This window comes from Nomia melanderi, chromosome 6, assembly GCF_051020985.1.
Source record: "Nomia melanderi isolate GNS246 chromosome 6, iyNomMela1, whole genome shotgun sequence".
Lineage (NCBI taxonomy): Eukaryota > Metazoa > Arthropoda > Insecta > Hymenoptera > Halictidae > Nomia > Nomia melanderi.
The window spans coordinates 10,857,938-10,884,812 of NC_135004.1; the positions used below are offsets into that span (position 1 = coordinate 10,857,938).

The 26,875-nt window shown below is 42.2% G+C and overlaps 1 protein-coding gene across 2 annotated transcripts in view; it reads left to right on the top strand.

The window, feature by feature from the left end:
* Positions 1-1,011: 1,011 nt before the first annotated feature.
* The window catches only part of LOC116427861 (serine/threonine-protein kinase PLK1), a 67,202-nt gene continuing 41,338 nt past the window's right edge, over positions 1,012-26,875 (top strand). For both annotated transcript variants that reach the window (XM_031978671.2, XM_031978672.2), the window contains exon 1: positions 1,012-2,390. In XM_031978671.2, the coding sequence (XP_031834531.1) occupies positions 1,605-2,390 (786 nt within the window). In that variant the 5' untranslated portion in view covers positions 1,012-1,604. The remainder of the gene's footprint in view (positions 2,391-26,875) is intronic.

Consider the following 26,875-nt stretch of genomic DNA (forward strand, 5'->3'; position numbering starts at 1 on the left):
AAATATTTCTATAAGACGTAAAATGCCATCAGTGATTCTCAACGTAAAGAATGCTCGATGTTTTACATCATGTGGTAAAACGTTGCGGAAATTATTTTATTTCCTTAATGGAGAATAAAATTTGTGTTCCAATTTTCTTTGATGGTCTCTGAACGAGAAAATTCTTCTGTATTTCGTGATATGGTCAGATTATGACTCAGACCCATAAGTTCTGAAGCAATTAAGAAATATGAAACAAATTGCTGCCCATCACTCGCCTACGACATTATTTAAACATGTTTCAATCTTTGCAATCTTATAAAAGTGTATAATAAATTCATTTATTCCTAGATAAAAAAATAATCAATTACAATAAATAAATAAAATCCATAGAATTATTTCTTATCTGAACAGCTTTTATAGCTAGCGTATAAACAATTTTCGAAATAAAAAATTGGATTTCCTTTTTAAAATACAATTCCTCGAAAACTGATTTATAGAGACAAATGTTTTTCAAGTTTACATTCATCGCTCAAAAATTGATAAGAATCGTCTAGCTATGGCACCATAAAATAGGTATCCTACAGTAACATTAACACTTCTAAACAAAGTCGTATGAGAAAATCCATACCGTAAGGATCACCTAACCTCTAAAACGTAAGGGCCGAAGGATTTCAATAAACCGTACCACTCTACGACCGTTTAAAATTCATACACTAAAGCTCGTAATAGAGCAACCAAACTCCTATTTAATTTTACTTCGTGTAAATTCTAAACAGCTATAAACATCCGCAGGCTAATTTACCAACAAAAAAAAAATCGAAGCGCACAGCCACTTCTTTTTCCCCGTGATACGTGTCGGCATCTCCGGAAAGATTGAAAAAAACGATGAAAGAAAGAAGAAAAACAATTTCCAGGTTACCGAAGTACCCTTACCAGACCTCGAACGCAGTCGACGGCACTGCGCGCTCAGGTGGTGGAAGTGGCCGAGGAAGGGTTGGGTGGGGGGACTAGAGGACCGAGGGTGTCGGTCGTTGGGTCGGTGCGCGCGGAACAGTGGCGATTCGACTAGTGAAGCGGATTGGGGTGAGCGAAGCGTCGCGGGTTCGTCGGTTCTACCACAGAGCGCGTGCGTCCCGTTCCCCGAGCCAGCATCAATCGCGCGTCGCTGTCCTCCCCGTAACAATAATTCCCTGTGATCTCATCGGAACATCGACCAGCTGTTTCGCGACCGGTAGAGCGACGAGAGATACCCGTCGTATCGCAGCCGTGTGCTCGACCGCGCAGCACCGCGCTGTCGTCCGCCGATCCCACTTTGGTGTGCACGTGTGTGTCACGGTTGTCAAGTGTCTAAGCGTCATCTATGCGTCGATCGCCGGAATCCTTGATAACATGACATCCCGTGGCACGGCCTGCATCGAGAACGTAGTAGCGTGCGAACGATCCGTGTGCGTGGAGACGGGACACAGAGGACACATAGGGTCCGTCAGTGACGAAGCTCGTCCGGTAGGTCGGGTGTCGCGTCGCAGGGTGTGCGCCAAGTAATTGATTTCTCGGAGGCCACGAGCCAAGAGAATCTCTCGACTGCCGTTAGCTCGCAAGATCGGCGAGTGTCGCGCGATCCGATGAAGCTGGACATGCTGCCTTCGAACGCGCTCGAGCTGCAGGTCGCCGGCTCGTCGCCGCCTCGCGACTATGAGACGACCAGCAAGAGTTTCCTCTTGGAGACGATGCCCGGCGACTTGCACACGGAAACAGCGGCGTGCCGATTCTTGGAGACGACCGGGGTCGTCGCTCGGTGCCAGGAGGAGATGAACGAGACCGTCAAGACCACGGCCGAGTCCGAGTGCTTGGCTAGGAAGACAATCGAATCAGCTGGCAGGCACGTCAACGGCCGACCGCGTCACAGCTTCTCCAAGAGCTCCGCGTCTCTGCAGAGCCTGGTTCGTCGAAGGAGTCGGAAACACGGCGCGTCCTCGTTACCTCTGGACGTCGATCTGTCCTCGTACTCGTCCCATCCTGGCTGCCTGCTCGATCCACCCAAGGAGAGCGCGGGTTATCGCAACGACGAGAAGACGGGCTGCGCGACCACGACGCGCACGTCCACGCTCCTTTACGTGTCCGCCGCGCAACCGTCCTCCAGAGGCGGCAGCAACGGCCAGGACGTGTCCTCGACGGCGAACGTCGCGAGCGTGGCGGCCGCCACCACGACCAGCAGCACCAGCAACGTTACCTCCTCGGCGAGCGGAAGCCACTTCGGCAATACCGCGTCCTCCTTGATAAGAACGACCAGCGTGATCACGGCGGGACCGTCCACGTCTTCCTGGAACAACTCCGCCGATCAGGAGTCGGATTACGTTGTCGATCCGGTTCAAGGGAACGCTTACCATAAAGGACAGTTTCTTGGAAAGGTAAGTGTTATTGATAAACAAACGGACACCTGTCGGTCTGTCATGATTTTGTTCACTGGTTCTGCTATCCGAACGCATGCGAAGGGATATTGTCGCCGATTGTGACTGTAGACACTCGAGAAAGAATTGTTGTGGTACTCGTGACTTTTTAGGTCCAAATCTTGAATGATTTTACTCTTTTACAAGTCTATCGAGCAAAGAAATCTTACAAATCTCGTGTTAACAGAATTTTTGTTGGCATTAAATATAATCTGCTATCATTTTATATTTCACACTAAATCGAATATCGTATTAGTATATCAATTGCTGGCATTGTGTAAGAAATAAAAGTAAAATTAAAATAATAGAAGCTAACTCCTGTTTTTCATTTATTCGCGTCATTTGACTGCGAGAATACATTATTAAATGTATTTCCCACAAATTATATGTTCCAGTACTTTCTGCAAATATTCGATTTTATTATTTTCATTCAGACATGAATGATGAAGCCCCTGAAGAAAATATTTAACATTGGAACTATCAAATGGGTCAAAATGCCCCGTTTCGTGACACTTCTTGAGCAATTATGGAAAAGGCACAGATCTTCTGAGAAATTATTCTATAAATTGAATTAGATAAGCACAAACTAGAATGTAAGGAAATACAGAACACAATAAATGTATTTTTATACATTCTATAAGGAGATAAAGAATAATCAGTTTTACTGCTCGCACAATCCTTTATTATTATTAAAAGTCTGCAGGAATTAAATGCATATTGCGCATACAAACAACTTTATCTGAACTTTTCAGGCGTAGAATCGCGTGTGATAAAATTAATTTTCTAGGAGAAACCTGATGGTCTGATTTTCCCTCTGGGAAATTAAAACCGGGTTACTTAATGGAAGAATACAATTAAACAGATAACGTTTCTGGGAGGAAAAAAATTGTGGAATATACTTAGGGTAGTTTCGCACATTAATATACTTCTTCACAAGTCATTCAATTGAAGAGAAAATACCATTAATTTTTTGAACTTCGCTCAATATATACCACAGTATATTAATATATATTGTTAATCTAGAATGGTATTAACTACCTTCTTCAATATAATGCCAGTGAATTTTTGAAATTTTTCTGTTTGAAATGAGTTCAAACACGATGGAAATCGGACTAGTTTTACCGACCTGATGTAATTAACGAAATTAAAGGTTCGTTTGCAGCAAAACCGATGAGACTAGCCCGATTTGCGTCGTGTTTGCACTCATTTTAATCAGAAAAATCTCAGCAATCCATCGGTACTATATTTGAGAAGGTAACTTTAAAATTAGTGCAATTGAAATTTTCTCCATTGCATGTGTATATTTGACGTGTGCGGCGTCGCTTTGAAGTCCTGCGCTTCGACCCTCGATACTCGATGGACTATGTTCATTCCGTTTCTGTCCATTGTATTAATTTTCTGTCTCTGCCTACTGGGATCATGCCAGACTCAGCTCGAGATAGTGAGTGGGGGATGAGTAGGGCTGTGGAATTTAGCCGAGCAGATTTCTGTAAAGTTTAAGCGAGCTTTACTGTACTTTTATGATGTAGTATACACTATAGACTAAAATTAATATAATATAAATATATTTTTATATAGAAAAATGTTCATAACTTATCATTACCACTTCTTATAAATACTAATACACACGTCTCGCAACTATACAAATTTTCAAAGTTGATTATCTCTGAATTGAAGCTTGTTACAAGAAAATTTTATTTTCTGTTTGAAATTTATTTTATTATAATTTAACAATCGGTAGGGATTTCTTAAAATTAAAATGTAAATTATCGGAAATATGAAATGTACATATGTACATCCTCCAGTTTCTGTCTGTATGAAATTCTAATTTGAAAGGTGATTAGTATTACCATGTCCATAAGAAATCGAGGACAGGTAATTGTGCTGTTGAAAGGGGAATAGTTTTTCCCGCAAAAATATCTGCCTCTTGCGCCAATCACAACAGATATTTGTTTCTGAGGCAACAATGACCATCTGGTGTTCCTTTCTAACACAGTACACTTTTTGTTCTAATGGAAACTGCATTCAACAGTCGACGCAAACATCTGCAACACTTGACGCGAAATGATTCTAACTCGAGGACTTTCTGCTATGCAATTTCATGTCGGTATTTGCAGGCACAATTAGGTCATTATTAATAATTAATCAATTCCTGTTGAATATTCAAAAGTCTGGGATTAAAATAAAGCTTTCTTAAGTGTGTTCATTAGAATTTTTGATGATCTCATTAAAAATGACGTTAGAAGATAAATTGCATTCAAATTATTAAGGTTATTTTGAAGAGTTAAAAAAAACTAGCTCATTAATTATTTATGGAATGAATATTTTACTAACTCATTGTTAAGTCAAGCTTCGATTTTCATTCAAGACCTTTCGTTTTTTACCATGAATGACATTTCCTTTATCAATACTGAAATTTTTGAACAAATAATTTTTTTAAGGGATGTACTAAGTGGATAGATTTCAATTATTATTTCAGAATTAATCCAAAACCCACTAAATTTTATTCCTGAAGGTGTAGTCAATTATGAGCAATAATATATCCCAATTTGTGTATGAATAATTTTGTAAACAAGTGACCCAGTACACTAGAAAATAACAAGAAAATTTTTGGTAATGACTTCACGCTCAAAAATATTTCTCACGTTGTGACGGTTGCTTGTGTATATATACAACCCAGAAAATACAGATGACAAGTTATTATTTGACATTGTTTACTTTGAGGTTAGCAGAAACTGTTCACTTCGTACCTGTTCTACTTACTTCGAAAGTTACGTGTAATTTGCGATACTATTTCCTCTAGTAGCGTAACTTACACGCGTGCGGTATCAATTACAATTAATTTTTGCTTTTATTCGAAACAAGTTCGCTGTGCATTTCGCAACATTTTTATAATACTTTTTATAACATTCGATGTACTTTGTTGTACAGTTTATGATCAATTAAACGTTGGATACTTTCGAAACAATTATATATTTATTCATTTATTGTTATTATGTTACATTACATTTATTTTTATTATTTATTTAATTATTTATTAATCATCTATCTATTAATATCGAATAGAAAATCATATACATCATGGTGGTACTATAACCTTTCTTAAAATTTTTCTTCTTTTGCTTTTACAATGCAAATAAAATATTGTGTCTGATTTTCATGGGACACAATTAGATCCATAGAATTATATGAAAATATATAGACATTCAGTTATAGTTATTTACGATGTCGGTATTAGGTACTTTAAAATTTTTATCACTTATTTTACAAAATTGATTACGTAGTTTTAATTCGTTCAAACCTTTTATACTTCGAATATCTATTTAATTATAAAAAATGGCACTATGGGTCATTATAGTTGTATAATTTAAGAAGAAACGTCTATATTCTGCTCTGTCTTAAGTCAATCTTGTTTTAAGACAAATTCCTGTTTCGGAATAACTTGTGGCTCGGTCGGCAACTGAGCGTAATTGAATTGTAAGAATACGGTTTCACGAAATGGATTTATTTGGAAATCATAAGTGGTCGACTTTCACGCGGTTGCTCTCCCTTCGAAAGGACGAAGTGTGGGAAGTGAATCATTGCTGAAACGAGATTCGTTTTCGCATACCGGGAATTCTAATGTGAACCGTTCAGAGAAGTTCTGTCACCATAGCGGAACCTATTTCCAAGAAAAGCTACGGTAACCGATCTAGCAGCGAAGAACCGTGAGAAAGAAAGAAGTCGGCATCGGTTAAATTAGCCGTGTGCAGGAACATCGCGAGTAATCGCCGAGAAACTTTCAATTATATAATTACGTGGGTTTAAAAACGTGACCGAGAATTCCTTTCATTTACCGCATGAAATTTGCAATGATAACTAGACCGTTTATTATGAAACCGATTCATTTCTCCTTATGTGGAGATATTTGAGCCATTCATTAGCGAAATCGGTTAACTCCACGAAACAAAAATTAGAGAAAAGTGATAGGTGTACACAGCTTTTGAAAATTTCCTATTAAACAGAAAATCAAATAATCATTGTAGAACGTATTTTACTTCATTATTACAGGTATAGTAAATAGTGTAACTTTGAAGTAATTTTTATTATTACTGCAATTTTTGTATTGGCAATAGAAGTTTTATTTCATGGTACCACATTAGTACCACGTTGGTGAAGAATTCTGTGTTCATCTATATCCGCGTTTACTTTGAAACATAACAATTGATAATAGAAAAGTAACATTTAATTTGAATTCCAAAGGATTGAGTAACATTTATTTTTGTTTACTTCCGTTTGAGATCTTCCTCATCTGATACGATATTGTATGCCAACGGGTTAATAAGACACAGATGTTTCTCTGAGAAATTATTGAATAACTTGATACAGTGATACGTGAATTAAAATAAAACTCAATCGAAATCTCAGTAAATTAGCTATCGCATCATTTCTGATTACATTTCTCATTTCGTTTAACATTTCTTTCAGTTTTATTTTAAAATTGAATCATACTTAATTAGTCCGATTTAAAGAAATCCTTTTTATTGATATTGTAAATTACATTGCAACAATATCGCATATAAATTGACAACAGGGAAGAACCTGGCAGAACTTTGAAATGTAGATACATATCGTAACGTCAAAGTGTTTTAGCGTTAAGCTATTAAGTCGGTTTAAATTTATGAGACGGAATTAAAGAGTGTGTCCCGCGATGTCTGCTCAGAGAATGTTGACGTAAAGCAGCGTGTACACTCCGCGACAAAATAGAACGCGACATCGTGTTATGCTAAATAATTAATCATGTTACGAGAAACTTTCGGGTGTTTCTTAATAAGCCATTTAAAGGTATAAAATGAAATAAGTGTATTGTTGTATTAAAAATATTGGCCACCTATACTTCCATTTTCTAAGTAATGTAACAACAATATGAAAGAAGGTCTTACAGGCAGAAAACGAAAAAATAAGAAAGAACTTTCTCTCTGTTAGCAATATTTCTTAAATAAAAATCTTGTAATTAGGTTTTAATTAAGTAAAAGTTTAAGCAAAGTATATTTCTTCTAAATTGATCTTATAAGATGATAATAACATATTTTATTATAATAACAATACATACTTCATTTCACTCTTAATGTTGTGTCGCGATATTATTGAGAAGCGAATGACTCAGATGTTGCCGGAAGTGTCCCATCATTCCTGGAGAACAATGTGAATTACAGTCGTTACGGTACTGAAAAAGAGAGCATCTGTGCTGTAATGTGCGCAAAATTTCTTTCTCATAGGGTACTAAAAATCCGTAAATACCCCATCATTTTGCGGCGGAGTGTATACAACTGTTAAAGTACGAGATGACTGCCTTAATAAATGCGTGGGTAAGTGCGCGTCGACATAGAATTGTTCGCGTTCATTTAGCACGCATAACAGGCGTGTACGGAGTACTTTGTAAGATTCGGTCTTGTTAAAATGTTTAGCCGGGATGACAGATGCCAAACGAATCTGAAGCCACGGTTAAACGCGGAAAACAACGCGTGTCCTGCTTTATGCGGGTTCATTTGTCAAAGTCATTAATTGCGCAAACCAGAAAACGGAGAAAATATATATAAATATATTTGCGTATGGATTTTATCTTTTACTAATATCTCCTATTTTTAAATTTTAAGTACAATATTATGCAGGTTGCTATTTTCATTTCATTTAGCACATCGTGTTATGTTCTTCATCGAACAGTTTCTGTTTTGAAATTTTTCAAATTTTCGTAATCATGGATTCTCAATTAGGTATAGGTACTACGCTGTAAATAGAATTTGCAAAAATGTCTGTTGACCACACAGGAAAAGGTTGCACTCTTGACATTATTTATTTTCTGAGTTACACAAGACATTCATCTCGAAATGTCACTTGACACATATGTACGTCAGTTTTCGCAGACCAAGTTTTGCAATATTAACGTGCATGATCAATAATTATTAGAGGTCTATAGCTCGTTTATATGTAACAGATTGCGAAAAAGGTCATATGTTTAGGATCACCTTTCTATTATTAATACAAAGGGTTGAGAATCAATCCTATAGCATGACAAATTCAAATATTACGAACTATTATATTTGCTTGCATGTGGCAGTTAATCGATACATTATTTATTAATAAGCTCAGTATTTCGCGAATTACACAGTACAACGGTATTTTTTTTAGATTTCATTACACAATCTGCTTTTGTCAATCGAGTTCCAATACTGTATGTAGAATTGTGAGAGAATGGCTTACATATTATAATCTTAATGTATAATTTTCTGGTATTTCAATAATAAAACAAGGATAAAACCAAGAGTGACGAAATTGCGGTTGTGGCTTCAGTTTTAGGTTATTATCTATAATGATTTACCGTGATGGTGCAGAAGGCAGGTCAGTTTCAGCGTGGGCAGTAACACGTGAGAGAGAAAGATAGAAAACTGGCTCGTGCACCGCTAATGGCGGATTTTAATCGGTAATAGTCACACCATGAATCTTTACGCTATGATAGCACATGAAAATGTGTAGAATACAAAAAATTAATATTTCAAAGGAAATGAAGTAAAGTTCTTTAGTTGTATTCAACTCGATAGAACGTACAATAGAGAGGCTGAACTTTTGTATAATTTTCCTTTTTGTACATAAATCTCCCTACCTTCATAAACATCCGCAGTCTACTAATAACTAACAATGAAACCAGCTGCAGTTTCATTACTCCTGATTTCCACAATATTCTGTAAGGATCATCCCTTACAGTATCTACTATGCTGTACCTTGTACAAACTCCAAATAATTTAATTGACATTTAATTAACATTGTAGTGACACTGTTTATGGACTATATTTTTATTTGACATTTTCTTTTATCAAACAATCCTTTACTCTTTGCCTTATCTGACTAAGGTTGTGTCAAACATTTTACATAAAATTTATTAAATATAAATATTGACCAATTGGTTTCAATTTGAAATAAAATTGGGTTTGTGATGATGAACATTTTATTCTTGTAGTGGATATACATTTATGATTTATGATTTGCTACGAATGCAGGGTGATAAAAGAAGGTTCCAATAAACATGGGTCGAGAATTTAATATCTTTAAAGTTATGATGAATCTTTTGTTTCGGTTAACATCGAAAATGTTTATTTGATAAATTTATTAGGTTTATGTATTTTATGTATAAATCAATTTTATAAATTTACAAACTTAATATAAAATTATTCAAATTTTAAGATTAACTTATTAATTTGATGAAAAATGATTGAAACTTAAGTACATAGCTCCCGTGTTGTCCAGTAATGAAAGAAATCGCAAGGCGTGGGGTTGAAAATGTAAATGTACACAAAATTCGAGGTCAGGTTGCAATTTAAGTTTGCTCGGTAGTACACTAAGAATCGGTTTATCGAAACACGCGAATTTCAGTAAGCAAACAAATCCGTTTGCACGGATATTGTATCAATAAATATCCTTTTCCTCCATTGAATCGTATTCGACTCTCGATCGCCTATTTGCTTTTGCCACAACCAATATTAACACAACCGATTGCTTTGACGATACACAGTGGCTCTGATACTCTTGAAGTTTGTATTTTCATTTCTAAACTCTGTACAAGATGTTCGCTTTATTATTACACAGCGTATCCTGGAAAGTGGTAAACATTTGGGAAAACATTGAAAAAAGTGCAATTTTGTATCTTTCTTTATGACTAATGCAATAGATTATATTAAATTCTAAATTTCCAGTGTGTCTCGAGAAACAAAGTTTCTCCTTTAACACAAGTTTCTATTTTTAAATGTTTCAATTAAACGACGATTATTTTTACACGTTTTCATATTATAAACAATGCGGTGACATGGAACAAGACGAACATGCAATGATAAGAAATGGCTTAATATTATATTTGTTCCATTTTACGTATTTTGCTGTATGAAATCGTGCGGCGTTCCACGTGTTAAATATTATAATCTCGCTGGTAATCGCGGTACCGATCAGGGTACATAAATGTGTAACGCCGACTGCTTCTGTCGAAGTTTACGTTTTCTCGCGTACGAGCAACGTTTCTGTAGCAAAGTTTACATCGTTCGGATATTTTGTGGCGCTCATGTAGTCGATGTTTCCAAGAAACGCTTTATAAATAATGGTTGCATTATCGGATTATCTTTGAACTTAACAGGCGCAATCAGGTAACTTATGCATGGCTCCTGGAATAAACGCATTTCGGAGTTCATAATGAGATTTATATTCTTCTGACGTTAAACGTTCCGTTTGAAAACGTTCGAATGCTGCTTCGGTTCGCTATAAACACAGGCAATGCTTGTGCAAAAAGATTTCTCTTTAAAACGGTTAGAACTGTGGAACTTTTCAGCGTAACACGAGGTTTTCACTGAAATGCGTGTGAAATTTGAAGGAAAAATCTCCGAAGAAAGAGTGAAGAAGCAAAAATAATGGTTTTCTTGAGAAAATCAGAGCGTAGAATTACAGTTGCCGCGGAAAGTAAGTTGACCGGTTCTAAAAACCTGTTATCCATAAATTATGAAGTAAAACGAAGTGTTAGAAAAATGGTAAATCTTCTTGTAAAGCAACCAAGTATATATTATAAGATACGAGAGTGGAGAAAACGTTGAAAATGTTCTTGAATCCTTTGAAAAAGTAAATACTTGTTTTTATCACAGTTCAAAATTAATGAGACGAATAATTTACATTAGATTAGAGATATGTATTTTAGTAGCAGTTTTGAGAGTTTTTACAAAATTTAATTTGCAATATAATATTATAAGAAAATTAGTGTCCATTATGACTGACCATTCATATAAGAAATTATATATTACACTTAATTTCTCTCAAATTATGAGTAACAATTCTTCTTTTTCTTAATAATTTGATTAGTTATAAATCTATGAACTACACTTTCTAAACAGAAAATCTAGGAAGTTCTTCCATGATCCTTTTATATTTCACAACCAGGTTAATTCCTTCCGTGTACCATTAATTCTATCATATAATTTAATGTAAGGACTCATTAGACTTTTTCTTTTTCTCAACTGCAAATTATAATTTTGTTTAATACTCGTATCAGTTCAAAGTTTAAGTATTATACTTTCTAAACAAAAAATACAGAACGTTCCTACGTTATCCTTTTACATTGCATACCTCAATTAACGTCTTGCGTGTGCCATTAACCCATTGACGAACACTTTTGCCAAGATCGGAAGCACACTTTTTCTTTAAATTTTCTTTTGATGCTACAGGAAATTGTCTGAAAACGTGCCACTTCTAAGAAGTATTTTTACTAGTTTTTTCTTTTACAAAAAGGCATGACCGTCATAGCCGTCAATTAGCAGTACATAAAGAAAAGTTTAATTCTACCTGTAACCATCAGTTGCGTTGATGACTTAATTTTGTTGCAAATGGAACACAATGAATTATGCATTATTTCTACTCAACCGTAAACAATAATTTTACAAACAGTTCACGTATTTCCCTTTGTTACCTGTACATTTTCTGCAGTGCAGTAGACAGACGTTTTACAAGTTACTTTTAGCAAATTCTTTTACAAGTATTTAACACTTTATCTACCGCAAACCTACCTATTAATCAGCTTTTCAATCACATACACTTAACAATGTATAATTTATGAATATAACTTTGCTGTAAAACAAAGGAAATCGCAACAACAGAACAAGAGTGAATCGCACTTTAATTTTAAAGTTACAAAGCTTTGATAAAAGCATACACTTCTAAGCCTTAGCAAAAACCATTTTGTCAACTACACTAGTCAGTAGTTGCCTAGACTACGAGCAGCGGACTAAGTATTAAAATACTTCCTCGCCGTTAACCGTTAATATATGTTCGTCAGTCAAAATATTATACTCCCTAACCACGAAACACGCGAACTCCGTTATCCTTTCGCATCCCATAGCCGAGTGAACTCCCAGGCCGCGCCATTAATTTCATGACTCACTGCAGCTTCGATATCGGCGCGAATAAGGCGTTCGAGGCATTCCCCGGGAATCATGTGCTCGCGGACAGCTGTCCGTGCCGTCCGCAAGAATCTTATAATCGCGTTATCCTTGTGGCGAGGGTGGAGGAAAGGGGAGAAAAAGCTGGACGTTAAACGATATTGATTTTCAATCTTTCGTTGCGTAACACAATCTTTCGCGCGATCAAGCAGCGCCTGGATCGAGCGATTTCGGCGACATTTGGCCGGCGACACGACGGTTCGGAGATTCCAGAAATGTCGCCGGTGCGTCGGATCGTTCGGTGTCGATTCACGGCTCGCGAGAGAGGAAGTATCCTCTGTCTCCTCCGGTCGGTGGTCGATCTATCGGTAGCAAGATGCGATTTTGCGGGGTTTCCCCCCCGACAGGAAAGAGGAAGGAGGGTCAGGCGGGGGATAGAGGGAGGGAGAGAGAGAGAGAGAGAGACGCATCATTTCAGAGGATGCACGGCTCAAAGTGTATCCTCTGTTCGAGAAAACCGGTCGTCGTTTCATCATACCGATTATCCGAGGCAGGTTGCTCGGGCGTGTTGCTACTCTTTGTCTGGCCTCTGTCGCGTAGCCCGCGTTAGGCTGCCGATACATCGAACGCTCGTCTCGCGGGCTATGACGCAGGTAGCGACGTGCAACAGGATTTTTCGAATTGCAGATTTAATCTTTCGATCTGTGATTTTCTTGCGCAATTGTGTTTGCTAGGATAATGTTGTTATTAATGTTTCGCGAAGAAATAAAGGGAAACCGTCAGTTTTTCTGTGCACATCTTTGCCTTGGGATGTAGTAATAAGAAATAGAACAGGATTTTTTGGATTGTGAATTTAACTTGTGCTCGCTAGGATAATTTTGTTATTAATGATTTACGAAGAAAGAAAGAAAAGTTGCCAGTTTTTCTATATTTACTTTTACCTCGGAACATAATAATTCAAAATGGAAAAATACGATTTTTCGAACTGCGGCTGTTTTAACCACTTGTTCTATTTCTTATACAATTGCACTCATTAGAATAACTTAGTCATTAATGATTCATGACAAGACAAAGAAAAATTACGAATTCATCTGACTCGATATTCTATGGCAAAGAGTTAAGGGTTGTTGGATCGTTCGATGGGTAAAAAAAATGTATTCTGATAAACGGAAACTTATATTAGTATTTTTTAGTGGAGTTTGAATGATGATTTATAGCTACAAAATATAATTTTATTGGTTTGAATGAAACTGGACAAATTTTAAGAATACAGTCTTATTAGTTGGTACTGATATACCTAATAACAGTCACCACTGTATTTCGTTTCTCCATAACTGTTTTATTCGGAATCGATATGTAACAGTTTCAAACAGTTACTTTCAGAATCTCCTTAATCCCCGGTTAACAAGTTCCATACCATCATAAATTTCAGTTATATTTCCCCTATAAAGCGTATTGGTTTTTAAATAAAATATTAAATTATATTTAAGTTTTCGGTGACTTTCATATATTTTGATATCATATTTCCAGGTTTCCGCTGCGTTACAACGTATACCGTTATCCATAGCCACTTGTCTCTGAACTTCTTCCCCTACGATTTATTTCGCAACTATAATTGATACACTTACTTTGTTATTAATAAAGTATGGAAAGACGACCAAAATTCTTGGTATATTCTATGTCTACGTTTACTCTAAACGATAACAGGAGAATAATATTTTATTTGAATTTAACTTGAATTGAAATGAATTATTATATACTTATATTTACTCCAATGCTTAACGATTGATAATGCAAAACTAATATTTAATTTACACTGAAATGAATTAACTAACATTTAAATTTGTCAAATTCAGTTTAAAATCTTCGTCACATGTCTGCTACGATATTTTAGGTTAAGGGGTTAAAACAACTATCATACAAAAATCAGCACTTACCATATGTGGTACACTTGGTACAAAACGCCTTAAGACATTATTGTTAATATATGTAACAATTATGTTCCATAATTAAATATGGAAGTGAAACAATCTAAATAAACTTCAATATACTTTATTTATATACAAAGAACTGAAATGGAACTTTAGACGTATCTTGCATATATCTTTGAATATTTTGTTTTTGCAATATTGTATATTGCCCTGCGTTTCAAAAATTGAAATAGAAAATCGAAGTGCAAACACGAGTTAATTTGTTACCAGTCAACAATGTGTTAAAGTCCATTCCGTATGCCCAACCTCGAGTCACGAACACGCCGACAAAACGATCATCTCCCGCTAACACAACGTAACTTTAGGAATTGAAGAAACAGCGCCCCCGATTATTCCCGATCATTCCCGGTTCCGTCGATAGGCATTTTTCATCAGGGCTCATCTCCCCAATGGGCACTTCCGTGTTTGCTTTTACGCGGCTCGGCTCCGCGCGCAGAAACCGTAAAAGAAGCCGTGCTCCCGCGCGCGGGCGCGTCATTATCGCGATTATTCGTAACTGGTTACGCGGACTACGGGCCTGCGGCTCTTGCACCGCCAGCAGCCCATGGATGGAGAAGAACACCGTCCGGGGCGCTGGTTGCGGGCTTTTATTGCGGCAATTAGACGCGTTCGCGTCTTAATTGATAACGGACTTAAAACTGGATATGCGCATGGATTTCGCTGATGACCGCGCTGATTTATCGTTTCCGCGCGGACTTTACGAGCCGATCCCCTGTCCGAAACAGTACGCGAGCCGCCGGTCGTGTCCTTCCTTGGCGAAAACACGAGGAAACGTTGAACCGCTGTAACTGGATTCGTGATATATTTGACAGACAATTATCGGCTTCCTTCTGAACGCTGTTTGGTTAATTGTTAATAGTTCTGCGGATCGGATCAGACTTTTTATGGGGGGATCACCGGTTTCCGAGCATAGCGCCGTACCGGGACGCTATTTTTGTTCGAATCGATTTACAGTTCGTTGAGGGGAATTATCAACGTTTTCGCGAGTGTCTAGTATATCCGCAGCAGTATAGTCTGGATAAATCTAATTTCCATAGTCTGGACTCATTTTCGACTAAATGTAATCGGAACTTCCCGTCGGTTAGCCGGTTGTAGCCTCCGGCCCGATGAGACCTCGCCTCTGGAGTCCTATCACTGCTAACTCAGTTAGCAACCGCTGGTCCTCCGACCCCATCCGGCCGACCGAATGTAACTTTTACACTTTGGAAATCTGATTTCCATAGTCTGGACTCATTTTCGACTAAATGTATCCCGAACTTCCCGTTGGTCAACCGGTTCGAGCCACAGGCCCGATGAGACCTCGACCCTGGAGTCCTATCACTGCTAACTCAGTTAGCAACCGCTGGTCCTCCGACCCCATCCGGCCGACCGAATGCAACTTTTACACTTTGGAAATCTGATTTCCATAGTCTGGACTCATTTTCGACTAAATGTATCCCGAACTTTCCGTTGGTCAACCGGTTCGAGCCTCAGGCCCGATGAGACCTCGACCCTGGAGTCCTATCACTGCTAGCTCAGTTAGCAACCGCTGGTCCTCCGACCCCATCCGGCCGACCGAATGCAACTTTTACACTTTGGAAATCTGATTTCCATAGTCTGGACTCATTTCCGACTAAATGTATCCCGAACTTCCCGTTGGTCAACCGGTTCGAGCCTCAGGCCCGATGAGACCTCGACCCTGGAGTCCTATCACTGCTAACTCAGTTAGCAACCGCTGTTCCTCCGACCCCATCCGGCCGACCGAATGCAACTTTTACACTTTGGAAATCTGATTTCCATAGTCTGGACTCATTTTCGACTAAATGTATCCCGAACTTCCCGTTGGTCAACCGGTTCGAGCCTCAGGCCCGATGAGACCTCGACCCTGGAGTCCTATCACTGCTAGCTCAGTTAGCAACCGCTGGTCCTCCGACCCCATCCAGCCGACCGAATCCAACTTTTACACTTTGGAAATCTGATTTCCATAGTCTGGACTCATTTTCGACTAAATGTAATCCGAACTTCCCGTCGGTCAGCCGGTTGTAGCCTCCGGCCCGGTGAGACCTCGACCCTGGAGTCCTATCACTGCTAACTCAGTTAGCAACCGCTGTTCCTCCGACCCCATCCGGCCGACCGAATGCAACTTTTACACTTTGGAAATCTGATTTCCATAGTCTGGACTCATTTTCGACTAAATGTATCCCGAACTTCCCGTTGGTCAACCGGTTCGAGCCTCAGGCCCGATGAGACCTCGACCCTGGAGTCCTATCACTGCTAGCTCAGTTAGCAACCGCTGGTCCTCCGACCCCATCCGGCCGACCGAATGCAACTTTTACACTTTGGAAATCTGATTTCCATAGTCTGGACTCATTTTCGACTAAATGTATCCCGAACTTCCCGTTGGTCAACCGGTTCGAGCCTCAGGCCCGATGAGACCTCGACCCTGGAGTCCTATCACTGCTAACTCAGTTAGCAACCGCTGTTCCTCCGACCCCATCCGGCCGACCGAATGCAACTTTTACACTTTGGAAATCTGATTTCCATAGTCTGGACTCATTTTCGACTAAATATATCCCGAACTTCCCGTTGGTCAACCGGTTCGAGCCTCAGGCCCGATGAGACCTCGACCCTGGAGTCCTATCACTGCTAGCTCAGTTAGCAACCGCTGGTCCTCCGACCCCATCCGGCCGACCGAATCCAACTTTTACACTTTGGAAATCTGATTTCCATAGTCTGGACTCATTTTCGACTAAATGTATCCCGAACTTCCCGTTGGTCAACCGGTTCGAGCCTCAGGCCCGATGAGACCTCGACCCTGGAGTCCTATCACTGCTAACTCAGTTAGCAACCGCTGTTCCTCCGACCCCATCCGGCCGACCGAATGCAACTTTTACACTTTGGAAATCTGATTTCCATAGTCTGGACTCATTTTCGACTAAATATATCCCGAACTTCCCGTTGGTCAACCGGTTCGAGCCTCAGGCCCGATGAGACCTCGACCCTGGAGTCCTATCACTGCTAGCTCAGTTAGCAACCGCTGGTCCTCCGACCCCATCCGGCCGACCGAATCCAACTTTTACACTTTGGAAATCTGATTTCCATAGTCTGGACTCATTTTCGACTAAATGTATCCCGAACTTCCCGTTGGTCAACCGGTTCGAGCCTCAGGCCCGATGAGACCTCGACCCTGGAGTCCTATCACTGCTAGCTCAGTTAGCAACCGCTGGTCCTCCGACCCCATCCGGCCGACCGAATGCAACTTTTACACTTTGGAAATCTGATTTCCATAGTCTGGACTCATTTTCGACTAAATGTATCCCGAACTTCCCGTTGGTCAACCGGTTCGAGCCTCAGGCCCGATGAGACCTCGACCCTGGAGTCCTATCACTGCTAACTCAGTTAGCAACCGCTGTTCCTCCGACCCCATCCGGCCGACCGAATGCAACTTTTACACTTTGGAAATCTGATTTCCATAGTCTGGACTCATTTTCGACTAAATGTATCCCGAACTTCCCGTTGGTCAACCGGTTCGAGCCTCAGGCCCGATGAGACCTCGACCCTGGAGTCCTATCACTGCTAGCTCAGTTAGCAACCGCTGGTCCTCCGACCCCATCCGGCCGACCGAATGCAACTTTTACACTTTGGAAATCTGATTTCCATAGTCTGGACTCATTTTCGACTAAATGTATCCCGAACTTCCCGTTGGTCAACCGGTTCGAGCCTCAGGCCCGATGAGACCTCGACCCTGGAGTCCTATCACTGCTAACTCAGTTAGCAACCGCTGTTCCTCCGACCCCATCCGGCCGACCGAATGCAACTTTTACACTTTGGAAATCTGATTTCCATAGTCTGGACTCATTTTCGACTAAATATATCCCGAACTTCCCGTTGGTCAACCGGTTCGAGCCTCAGGCCCGATGAGACCTCGACCCTGGAGTCCTATCACTGCTAGCTCAGTTAGCAACCGCTGGTCCTCCGACCCCATCCGGCCGACCGAATCCAACTTTTACACTTTGGAAATCTGATTTCCATAGTCTGGACTCATTTTCGACTAAATGTATCCCGAACTTCCCGTTGGTCAACCGGTTCGAGCCTCAGGCCCGATGAGACCTCGACCCTGGAGTCCTATCACTGCTAACTCAGTTAGCAACCGCTGTTCCTCCGACCCCATCCGGCCGACCGAATGCAACTTTTACACTTTGGAAATCTGATTTCCATAGTCTGGACTCATTTTCGACTAAATATATCCCGAACTTCCCGTTGGTCAACCGGTTCGAGCCTCAGGCCCGATGAGACCTCGACCCTGGAGTCCTATCACTGCTAGCTCAGTTAGCAACCGCTGGTCCTCCGACCCCATCCGGCCGACCGAATCCAACTTTTACACTTTGGAAATCTGATTTCCATAGTCTGGACTCATTTTCGACTAAATGTATCCCGAACTTCCCGTTGGTCAACCGGTTCGAGCCTCAGGCCCGATGAGACCTCGACCCTGGAGTCCTATCACTGCTAGCTCAGTTAGCAACCGCTGGTCCTCCGACCCCATCCGGCCGACCGAATGCAACTTTTACACTTTGGAAATCTGATTTCCATAGTCTGGACTCATTTTCGACTAAATGTATCCCGAACTTCCCGTTGGTCAACCGGTTCGAGCCTCAGGCCCGATGAGACCTCGACCCTGGAGTCCTATCACTGCTAACTCAGTTAGCAACCGCTGTTCCTCCGACCCCATCCGGCCGACCGAATGCAACTTTTACACTTTGGAAATCTGATTTCCATAGTCTGGACTCATTTTCGACTAAATGTATCCCGAACTTCCCGTTGGTCAACCGGTTCGAGCCTCAGGCCCGATGAGACCTCGACCCTGGAGTCCTATCACTGCTAGCTCAGTTAGCAACCGCTGGTCCTCCGACCCCATCCGGCCGACCGAATGCAACTTTTACACTTTGGAAATCTGATTTCCATAGTCTGGACTCATTTTCGACTAAATGTATCCCGAACTTCCCGTTGGTCAACCGGTTCGAGCCTCAGGCCCGATGAGACCTCGACCCTGGAGTCCTATCACTGCTAACTCAGTTAGCAACCGCTGTTCCTCCGACCCCATCCGGCCGACCGAATGCAACTTTTACACTTTGGAAATCTGATTTCCATAGTCTGGACTCATTTTCGACTAAATATATCCCGAACTTCCCGTTGGTCAACCGGTTCGAGCCTCAGGCCCGATGAGACCTCGACCCTGGAGTCCTATCACTGCTAGCTCAGTTAGCAACCGCTGGTCCTCCGACCCCATCCGGCCGACCGAATCCAACTTTTACACTTTGGAAATCTGATTTCCATAGTCTGGACTCATTTTCGACTAAATGTATCCCGAACTTCCCGTTGGTCAACCGGTTCGAGCCTCAGGCCCGATGTGACCTCGACCCTGGAGTCCTATCACTGCTAGCTCAGTTAGCAACCGCTGGTCCTCCGACCCCATCCGGCCGACCGAATCCAACTTTTACACTTTGGAAATCTGATTTCCATAGTCTAGTCTCATTTTCGACTAAATGTAATCCGAACTTCCCGTCGGTCAGCCGGTTGTAGCCTCCGGCCCGATGAGACCTCGACCCTGGAGTCCTATCACTGCTAACTCAGTTAGCAACCGCTGGTCCTCCGACCCCATCCGGCCGACCGAATCCAACTTTTACACTTTGGAAATCTGATTTCCATAGTCTGGACTCATTTTCGACTAAATGTAATCCGAACTTCCCGTCGGTCAGCCGGTTGTAGCCTCCGGCCCGATGAGACCTCGACCCTGGAGTCCTATCACTGCTAGCTCAGTTAGCAACCGCTGGTCCTCCGACCCCATCCGGCCGACCGAATGCAACTTTTACACTTTGGAAATCTGATTTCCATAGTCTGGACTCATTTCCGACTAAATGTATCCCGAACTTCCCGTTGGTCAACCGGTTCGAGCCTCAGGCCCGATGAGACCTCGACCCTGGAGTCCTATCACTGCTAACTCAGTTAGCAACCGCTGTTCCTCCGACCCCATCCGGCCGACCGAATGCAACTTTTACACTTTGGAAATCTGATTTCCATAGTCTGGACTCATTTTCGACTAAATGTATCCCGAACTTCCCGTTGGTCAACCGGTTCGAGCCTCAGGCCCGATGAGACCTCGACCCTGGAGTCCTATCACTGCTAGCTCAGTTAGCAACCGCTGGTCCTCCGACCCCATCCAGCCGACCGAATCCAACTTTTACACTTTGGAAATCTGATTTCCATAGTCTGGACTCATTTTCGACTAAATGTAATCCGAACTTCCCGTCGGTCAGCCGGTTGTAGCCTCCGGCCCGGTGAGACCTCGACCCTGGAGTCCTATCACTGCTAACTCAGTTAGCAACCGCTGTTCCTCCGACCCCATCCGGCCGACCGAATGCAACTTTTACACTTTGGAAATCTGATTTCCATAGTCTGGACTCATTTTCGACTAAATGTATCCCGAACTTCCCGTTGGTCAACCGGTTCGAGCCTCAGGCCCGATGAGACCTCGACCCTGGAGTCCTATCACTGCTAGCTCAGTTAGCAACCGCTGGTCCTCCGACCCCATCCGGCCGACCGAATGCAACTTTTACACTTTGGAAATCTGATTTCCATAGTCTGGACTCATTTTCGACTAAATGTATCCCGAACTTCCCGTTGGTCAACCGGTTCGAGCCTCAGGCCCGATGAGACCTCGACCCTGGAGTCCTATCACTGCTAACTCAGTTAGCAACCGCTGTTCCTCCGACCCCATCCGGCCGACCGAATGCAACTTTTACACTTTGGAAATCTGATTTCCATAGTCTGGACTCATTTTCGACTAAATATATCCCGAACTTCCCGTTGGTCAACCGGTTCGAGCCTCAGGCCCGATGAGACCTCGACCCTGGAGTCCTATCACTGCTAGCTCAGTTAGCAACCGCTGGTCCTCCGACCCCATCCGGCCGACCGAATCCAACTTTTACACTTTGGAAATCTGATTTCCATAGTCTGGACTCATTTTCGACTAAATGTATCCCGAACTTCCCGTTGGTCAACCGGTTCGAGCCTCAGGCCCGATGAGACCTCGACCCTGGAGTCCTATCACTGCTAACTCAGTTAGCAACCGCTGTTCCTCCGACCCCATCCGGCCGACCGAATGCAACTTTTACACTTTGGAAATCTGATTTCCATAGTCTGGACTCATTTTCGACTAAATATATCCCGAACTTCCCGTTGGTCAACCGGTTCGAGCCTCAGGCCCGATGAGACCTCGACCCTGGAGTCCTATCACTGCTAGCTCAGTTAGCAACCGCTGGTCCTCCGACCCCATCCGGCCGACCGAATCCAACTTTTACACTTTGGAAATCTGATTTCCATAGTCTGGACTCATTTTCGACTAAATGTATCCCGAACTTCCCGTTGGTCAACCGGTTCGAGCCTCAGGCCCGATGAGACCTCGACCCTGGAGTCCTATCACTGCTAGCTCAGTTAGCAACCGCTGGTCCTCCGACCCCATCCGGCCGACCGAATGCAACTTTTACACTTTGGAAATCTGATTTCCATAGTCTGGACTCATTTTCGACTAAATGTATCCCGAACTTCCCGTTGGTCAACCGGTTCGAGCCTCAGGCCCGATGAGACCTCGACCCTGGAGTCCTATCACTGCTAACTCAGTTAGCAACCGCTGTTCCTCCGACCCCATCCGGCCGACCGAATGCAACTTTTACACTTTGGAAATCTGATTTCCATAGTCTGGACTCATTTTCGACTAAATGTATCCCGAACTTCCCGTTGGTCAACCGGTTCGAGCCTCAGGCCCGATGAGACCTCGACCCTGGAGTCCTATCACTGCTAGCTCAGTTAGCAACCGCTGGTCCTCCGACCCCATCCGGCCGACCGAATGCAACTTTTACACTTTGGAAATCTGATTTCCATAGTCTGGACTCATTTTCGACTAAATGTATCCCGAACTTCCCGTTGGTCAACCGGTTCGAGCCTCAGGCCCGATGAGACCTCGACCCTGGAGTCCTATCACTGCTAACTCAGTTAGCAACCGCTGTTCCTCCGACCCCATCCGGCCGACCGAATGCAACTTTTACACTTTGGAAATCTGATTTCCATAGTCTGGACTCATTTTCGACTAAATATATCCCGAACTTCCCGTTGGTCAACCGGTTCGAGCCTCAGGCCCGATGAGACCTCGACCCTGGAGTCCTATCACTGCTAGCTCAGTTAGCAACCGCTGGTCCTCCGACCCCATCCGGCCGACCGAATCCAACTTTTACACTTTGGAAATCTGATTTCCATAGTCTGGACTCATTTTCGACTAAATGTATCCCGAACTTCCCGTTGGTCAACCGGTTCGAGCCTCAGGCCCGATGTGACCTCGACCCTGGAGTCCTATCACTGCTAGCTCAGTTAGCAACCGCTGGTCCTCCGACCCCATCCGGCCGACCGAATCCAACTTTTACACTTTGGAAATCTGATTTCCATAGTCTAGTCTCATTTTCGACTAAATGTAATCCGAACTTCCCGTCGGTCAGCCGGTTGTAGCCTCCGGCCCGATGAGACCTCGACCCTGGAGTCCTATCACTGCTAACTCAGTTAGCAACCGCTGGTCCTCCGACCCCATCCGGCCGACCGAATCCAACTTTTACACTTTGGAAATCTGATTTCCATAGTCTGGACTCATTTTCGACTAAATGTAATCCGAACTTCCCGTCGGTCAGCCGGTTGTAGCCTCCGGCCCGATGAGACCTCGACCCTGGAGTCCTATCACTGCTAGCTCAGTTAGCAACCGCTGGTCCTCCGACCCCATCCAGCCGACCGAATCCAACTTTTACACTTTGGAAATCTGATTTCCATAGTCTGGACTCATTTTCGACTAAATGTAATCCGAACTTCCCGTCGGTCAGCCGGTTGTAGCCTCCGGCCCGGTGAGACCTCGACCCTGGAGTCCTATCACTGCTAACTCAGTTAGCAACCGCTGTTCCTCCGACCCCATCCGGCCGACCGAATGCAACTTTTACACTTTGGAAATCTGATTTCCATAGTCTGGACTCATTTTCGACTAAATGTATCCCGAACTTCCCGTTGGTCAACCGGTTCGAGCCTCAGGCCCGATGAGACCTCGACCCTGGAGTCCTATCACTGCTAGCTCAGTTAGCAACCGCTGGTCCTCCGACCCCATCCGGCCGACCGAATGCAACTTTTACACTTTGGAAATCTGATTTCCATAGTCTGGACTCATTTTCGACTAAATGTATCCCGAACTTCCCGTTGGTCAACCGGTTCGAGCCTCAGGCCCGATGAGACCTCGACCCTGGAGTCCTATCACTGCTAACTCAGTTAGCAACCGCTGTTCCTCCGACCCCATCCGGCCGACCGAATGCAACTTTTACACTTTGGAAATCTGATTTCCATAGTCTGGACTCATTTTCGACTAAATATATCCCGAACTTCCCGTTGGTCAACCGGTTCGAGCCTCAGGCCCGATGAGACCTCGACCCTGGAGTCCTATCACTGCTAGCTCAGTTAGCAACCGCTGGTCCTCCGACCCCATCCGGCCGACCGAATCCAACTTTTACACTTTGGAAATCTGATTTCCATAGTCTGGACTCATTTTCGACTAAATGTATCCCGAACTTCCCGTTGGTCAACCGGTTCGAGCCTCAGGCCCGATGTGACCTCGACCCTGGAGTCCTATCACTGCTAGCTCAGTTAGCAACCGCTGGTCCTCCGACCCCATCCGGCCGACCGAATCCAACTTTTACACTTTGGAAATCTGATTTCCATAGTCTAGTCTCATTTTCGACTAAATGTAATCCGAACTTCCCGTCGGTCAGCCGGTTGTAGCCTCCGGCCCGATGAGACCTCGACCCTGGAGTCCTATCACTGCTAACTCAGTTAGCAACCGCTGGTCCTCCGACCCCATCCGGCCGACCGAATCCAACTTTTACACTTTGGAAATCTGATTTCCATAGTCTGGACTCATTTTCGACTAAATGTAATCCGAACTTCCCGTCGGTCAGCCGGTTGTAGCCTCCGGCCCGATGAGACCTCGACCCTGGAGTCCTATCACTGCTAACTCAGTTAGCAACCGCTGGTCCTCCGACCCCATCCGGCCGACCGAATGCAACTTTTACACTTTGAAAATCTGATTTCCATAGTCTGGACTCATTTTCGACTAAATGTATCCCGAACTTCCCGTTGGTCAACCGGTTCGAGCCTCAGGCCCGATGAGACCTCGACCCTGGAGTCCTATCACTGCTAGCTCAGTTAGCAACCGCTGGTCCTCTGAGCCCTTCTGGCCAACCGAATCCAACTTTCGCAGTTTGGAAGTCTGAATTTCCTGGTCTGGATTTATTTTGGACTAAAGGTATCCCGACCTTTTATTGTGTTTGTTACGTTTTTCTGATTAACACTAAATCTACTAGACGGGTCAAGTGTTCCATTCCTGATGTGTTTTTAAAAGTAATGTTTTCTGCACTCTTTAGTTTAAGAAATATTGTAAAAAATATACTTTGAACCCTTAATTTCGATGGCTGTTTGTCATCATTGATAGTCGATATTGATCGATAAGAGAAAATGTATGTGTCAAATATTTTCTTGAAAACTATGTCTCGGTTTAGTTTCATCAAAATAGGCGGGTGCGGGTTGAAAGCGTTCCTTCGTGAGAAAAGTGTTATTAGAGTACAGTAGGATTGCTTGAATTGGCCTAGTAGAAAACGTGTTAATTTTGTGTAAACTTTTGAAGATGAAAGTTCTTCATGTATTTATGTATAACTTTCTTGACGTGAGAATGAAAACACGTGGTTGCACGAAGTTGTCCTTTTGTTTCATTCGGACTTGTATTCTATCTTCAAGCTGCCAGTGTAATGCGTTTCTTTCGCGAGAAATCGTCTGCGCGAAATTTTCTTATAAACATTCGTAATTAGTTAAGGAAACAAAGTAGTAAGCGACGCATATTTTGCGTTAATAGATTCATAACAATTTTTATCGTCGCACTTAATGAAAGATTAATAGCCCCTCAATCCTGTGGGCGAGCTTCCCTTGAAAAGGTATCGTTAATAGTTCGGAAATTGTGGATACCGTTACGATGGACAATCTGCAGAATTTAAAATATGATCCTAAACAAATTTCTCATAATGGCGAGCGATTTGGTCGTTGCAGTTTGTTGCATTTACAAATACGTAAATTTAAATAATAAAATTTGTGTATTTATAGTTAATGGTGGGGCAAAAATGTTTAGTCGTGACATCATGTTTTTGTGCAGAGAAAACAAAAAATGTGTGACTTTCTTGTTATTTAATTACTTTTATGACTGAAAGTCTGTAACCCACGTAAATGATTTGGTATATTACACATAGTAAATCAATTAGGTTGGGGGTCACCGGTGAGCCCCATGGTACTCAACGTGTTAACCAATAACTCGTACAGAGAACGTTAATGAATGAACTTGTACCGTTCCGGAATTTATGAATTCGATTGCTTCTCGCCGAACCGAGTTTCGCGCACTTTTGTTATGGTCGCGTACACGTGTGTCAATGACACGTTACGCCTTTCACTGATTGGCTCGCGGTCGTGTGTTCCGCGCATCCACGAGGATAAGTTGAACGGATGGGCCTCTTCCTCTCCTTTCTCTGTTCCAACGTGTCTTTTCCTTTTCTTCGCCTCTGTTCCCTCCGCCCCTTCAGTTTTTTCTTCCCCCTTCTCCCTTTCGCCGGGCAGTTCACATGCATGGAACACACAGGGTTCTCATGATTTCTATGCGGGACGGAATTCCTCGTGTCTATTAAATTAATTTCATAGATCCGCGCTTCCTTGGGAATTCGCTCGGCACACTCGTTTCGGCGAGACAAAGGTGGAATATTTTATCAAATGTATATTATCCAATTAAACGGCACTGCAATCACCGCAGCATTGTTGTTGCCTCTGCCTTCAATGGCTAGACCCCTCTTTATGCGCGCCATTAAATTCATTGTGGAACGTGAATTCGAGTTAAACGCATTCTTTCGTCGCGTTACAGGAGATTCGCGTGCTGTCAATTACGCTTGTTCCTCTCGTTGGTTACTTGTCGATGTTGATACTGAAATATAAGTACACACTCTGATCGCTTTTGCTTTGGTAAATAGAGGTGATAGATCATTTTTGTTTTATTCGTGGATAATGTCAGATCGAATCGCGTTCTTTATGGAGGTTAATGTCAGTAGGAAGTTTGGACAGTGTTTATTGTTCGAAGCTAAAAAAATTAGGAGGTTTTCATTAATTTTTTATTAATTTGGTCGGTATTTTATACATATACAATACATTCGAAAAACTTTCTTATGTGTCTCAAAAAATGTAAAATCTACTTGTTCTATACAATTTTCTTTTATTAGATTTTTTAAAAATTTCTCATCAGATTTATTTAAAATTCTTATCAGATTTGTATAAAATTGTCCATTAGATTGGTTTAAAATTATTCATCGGATTAGTTTAAAATTTTCCACTGAATTAGTTCTAAATTGGATCCTGTAGATAAATAAAA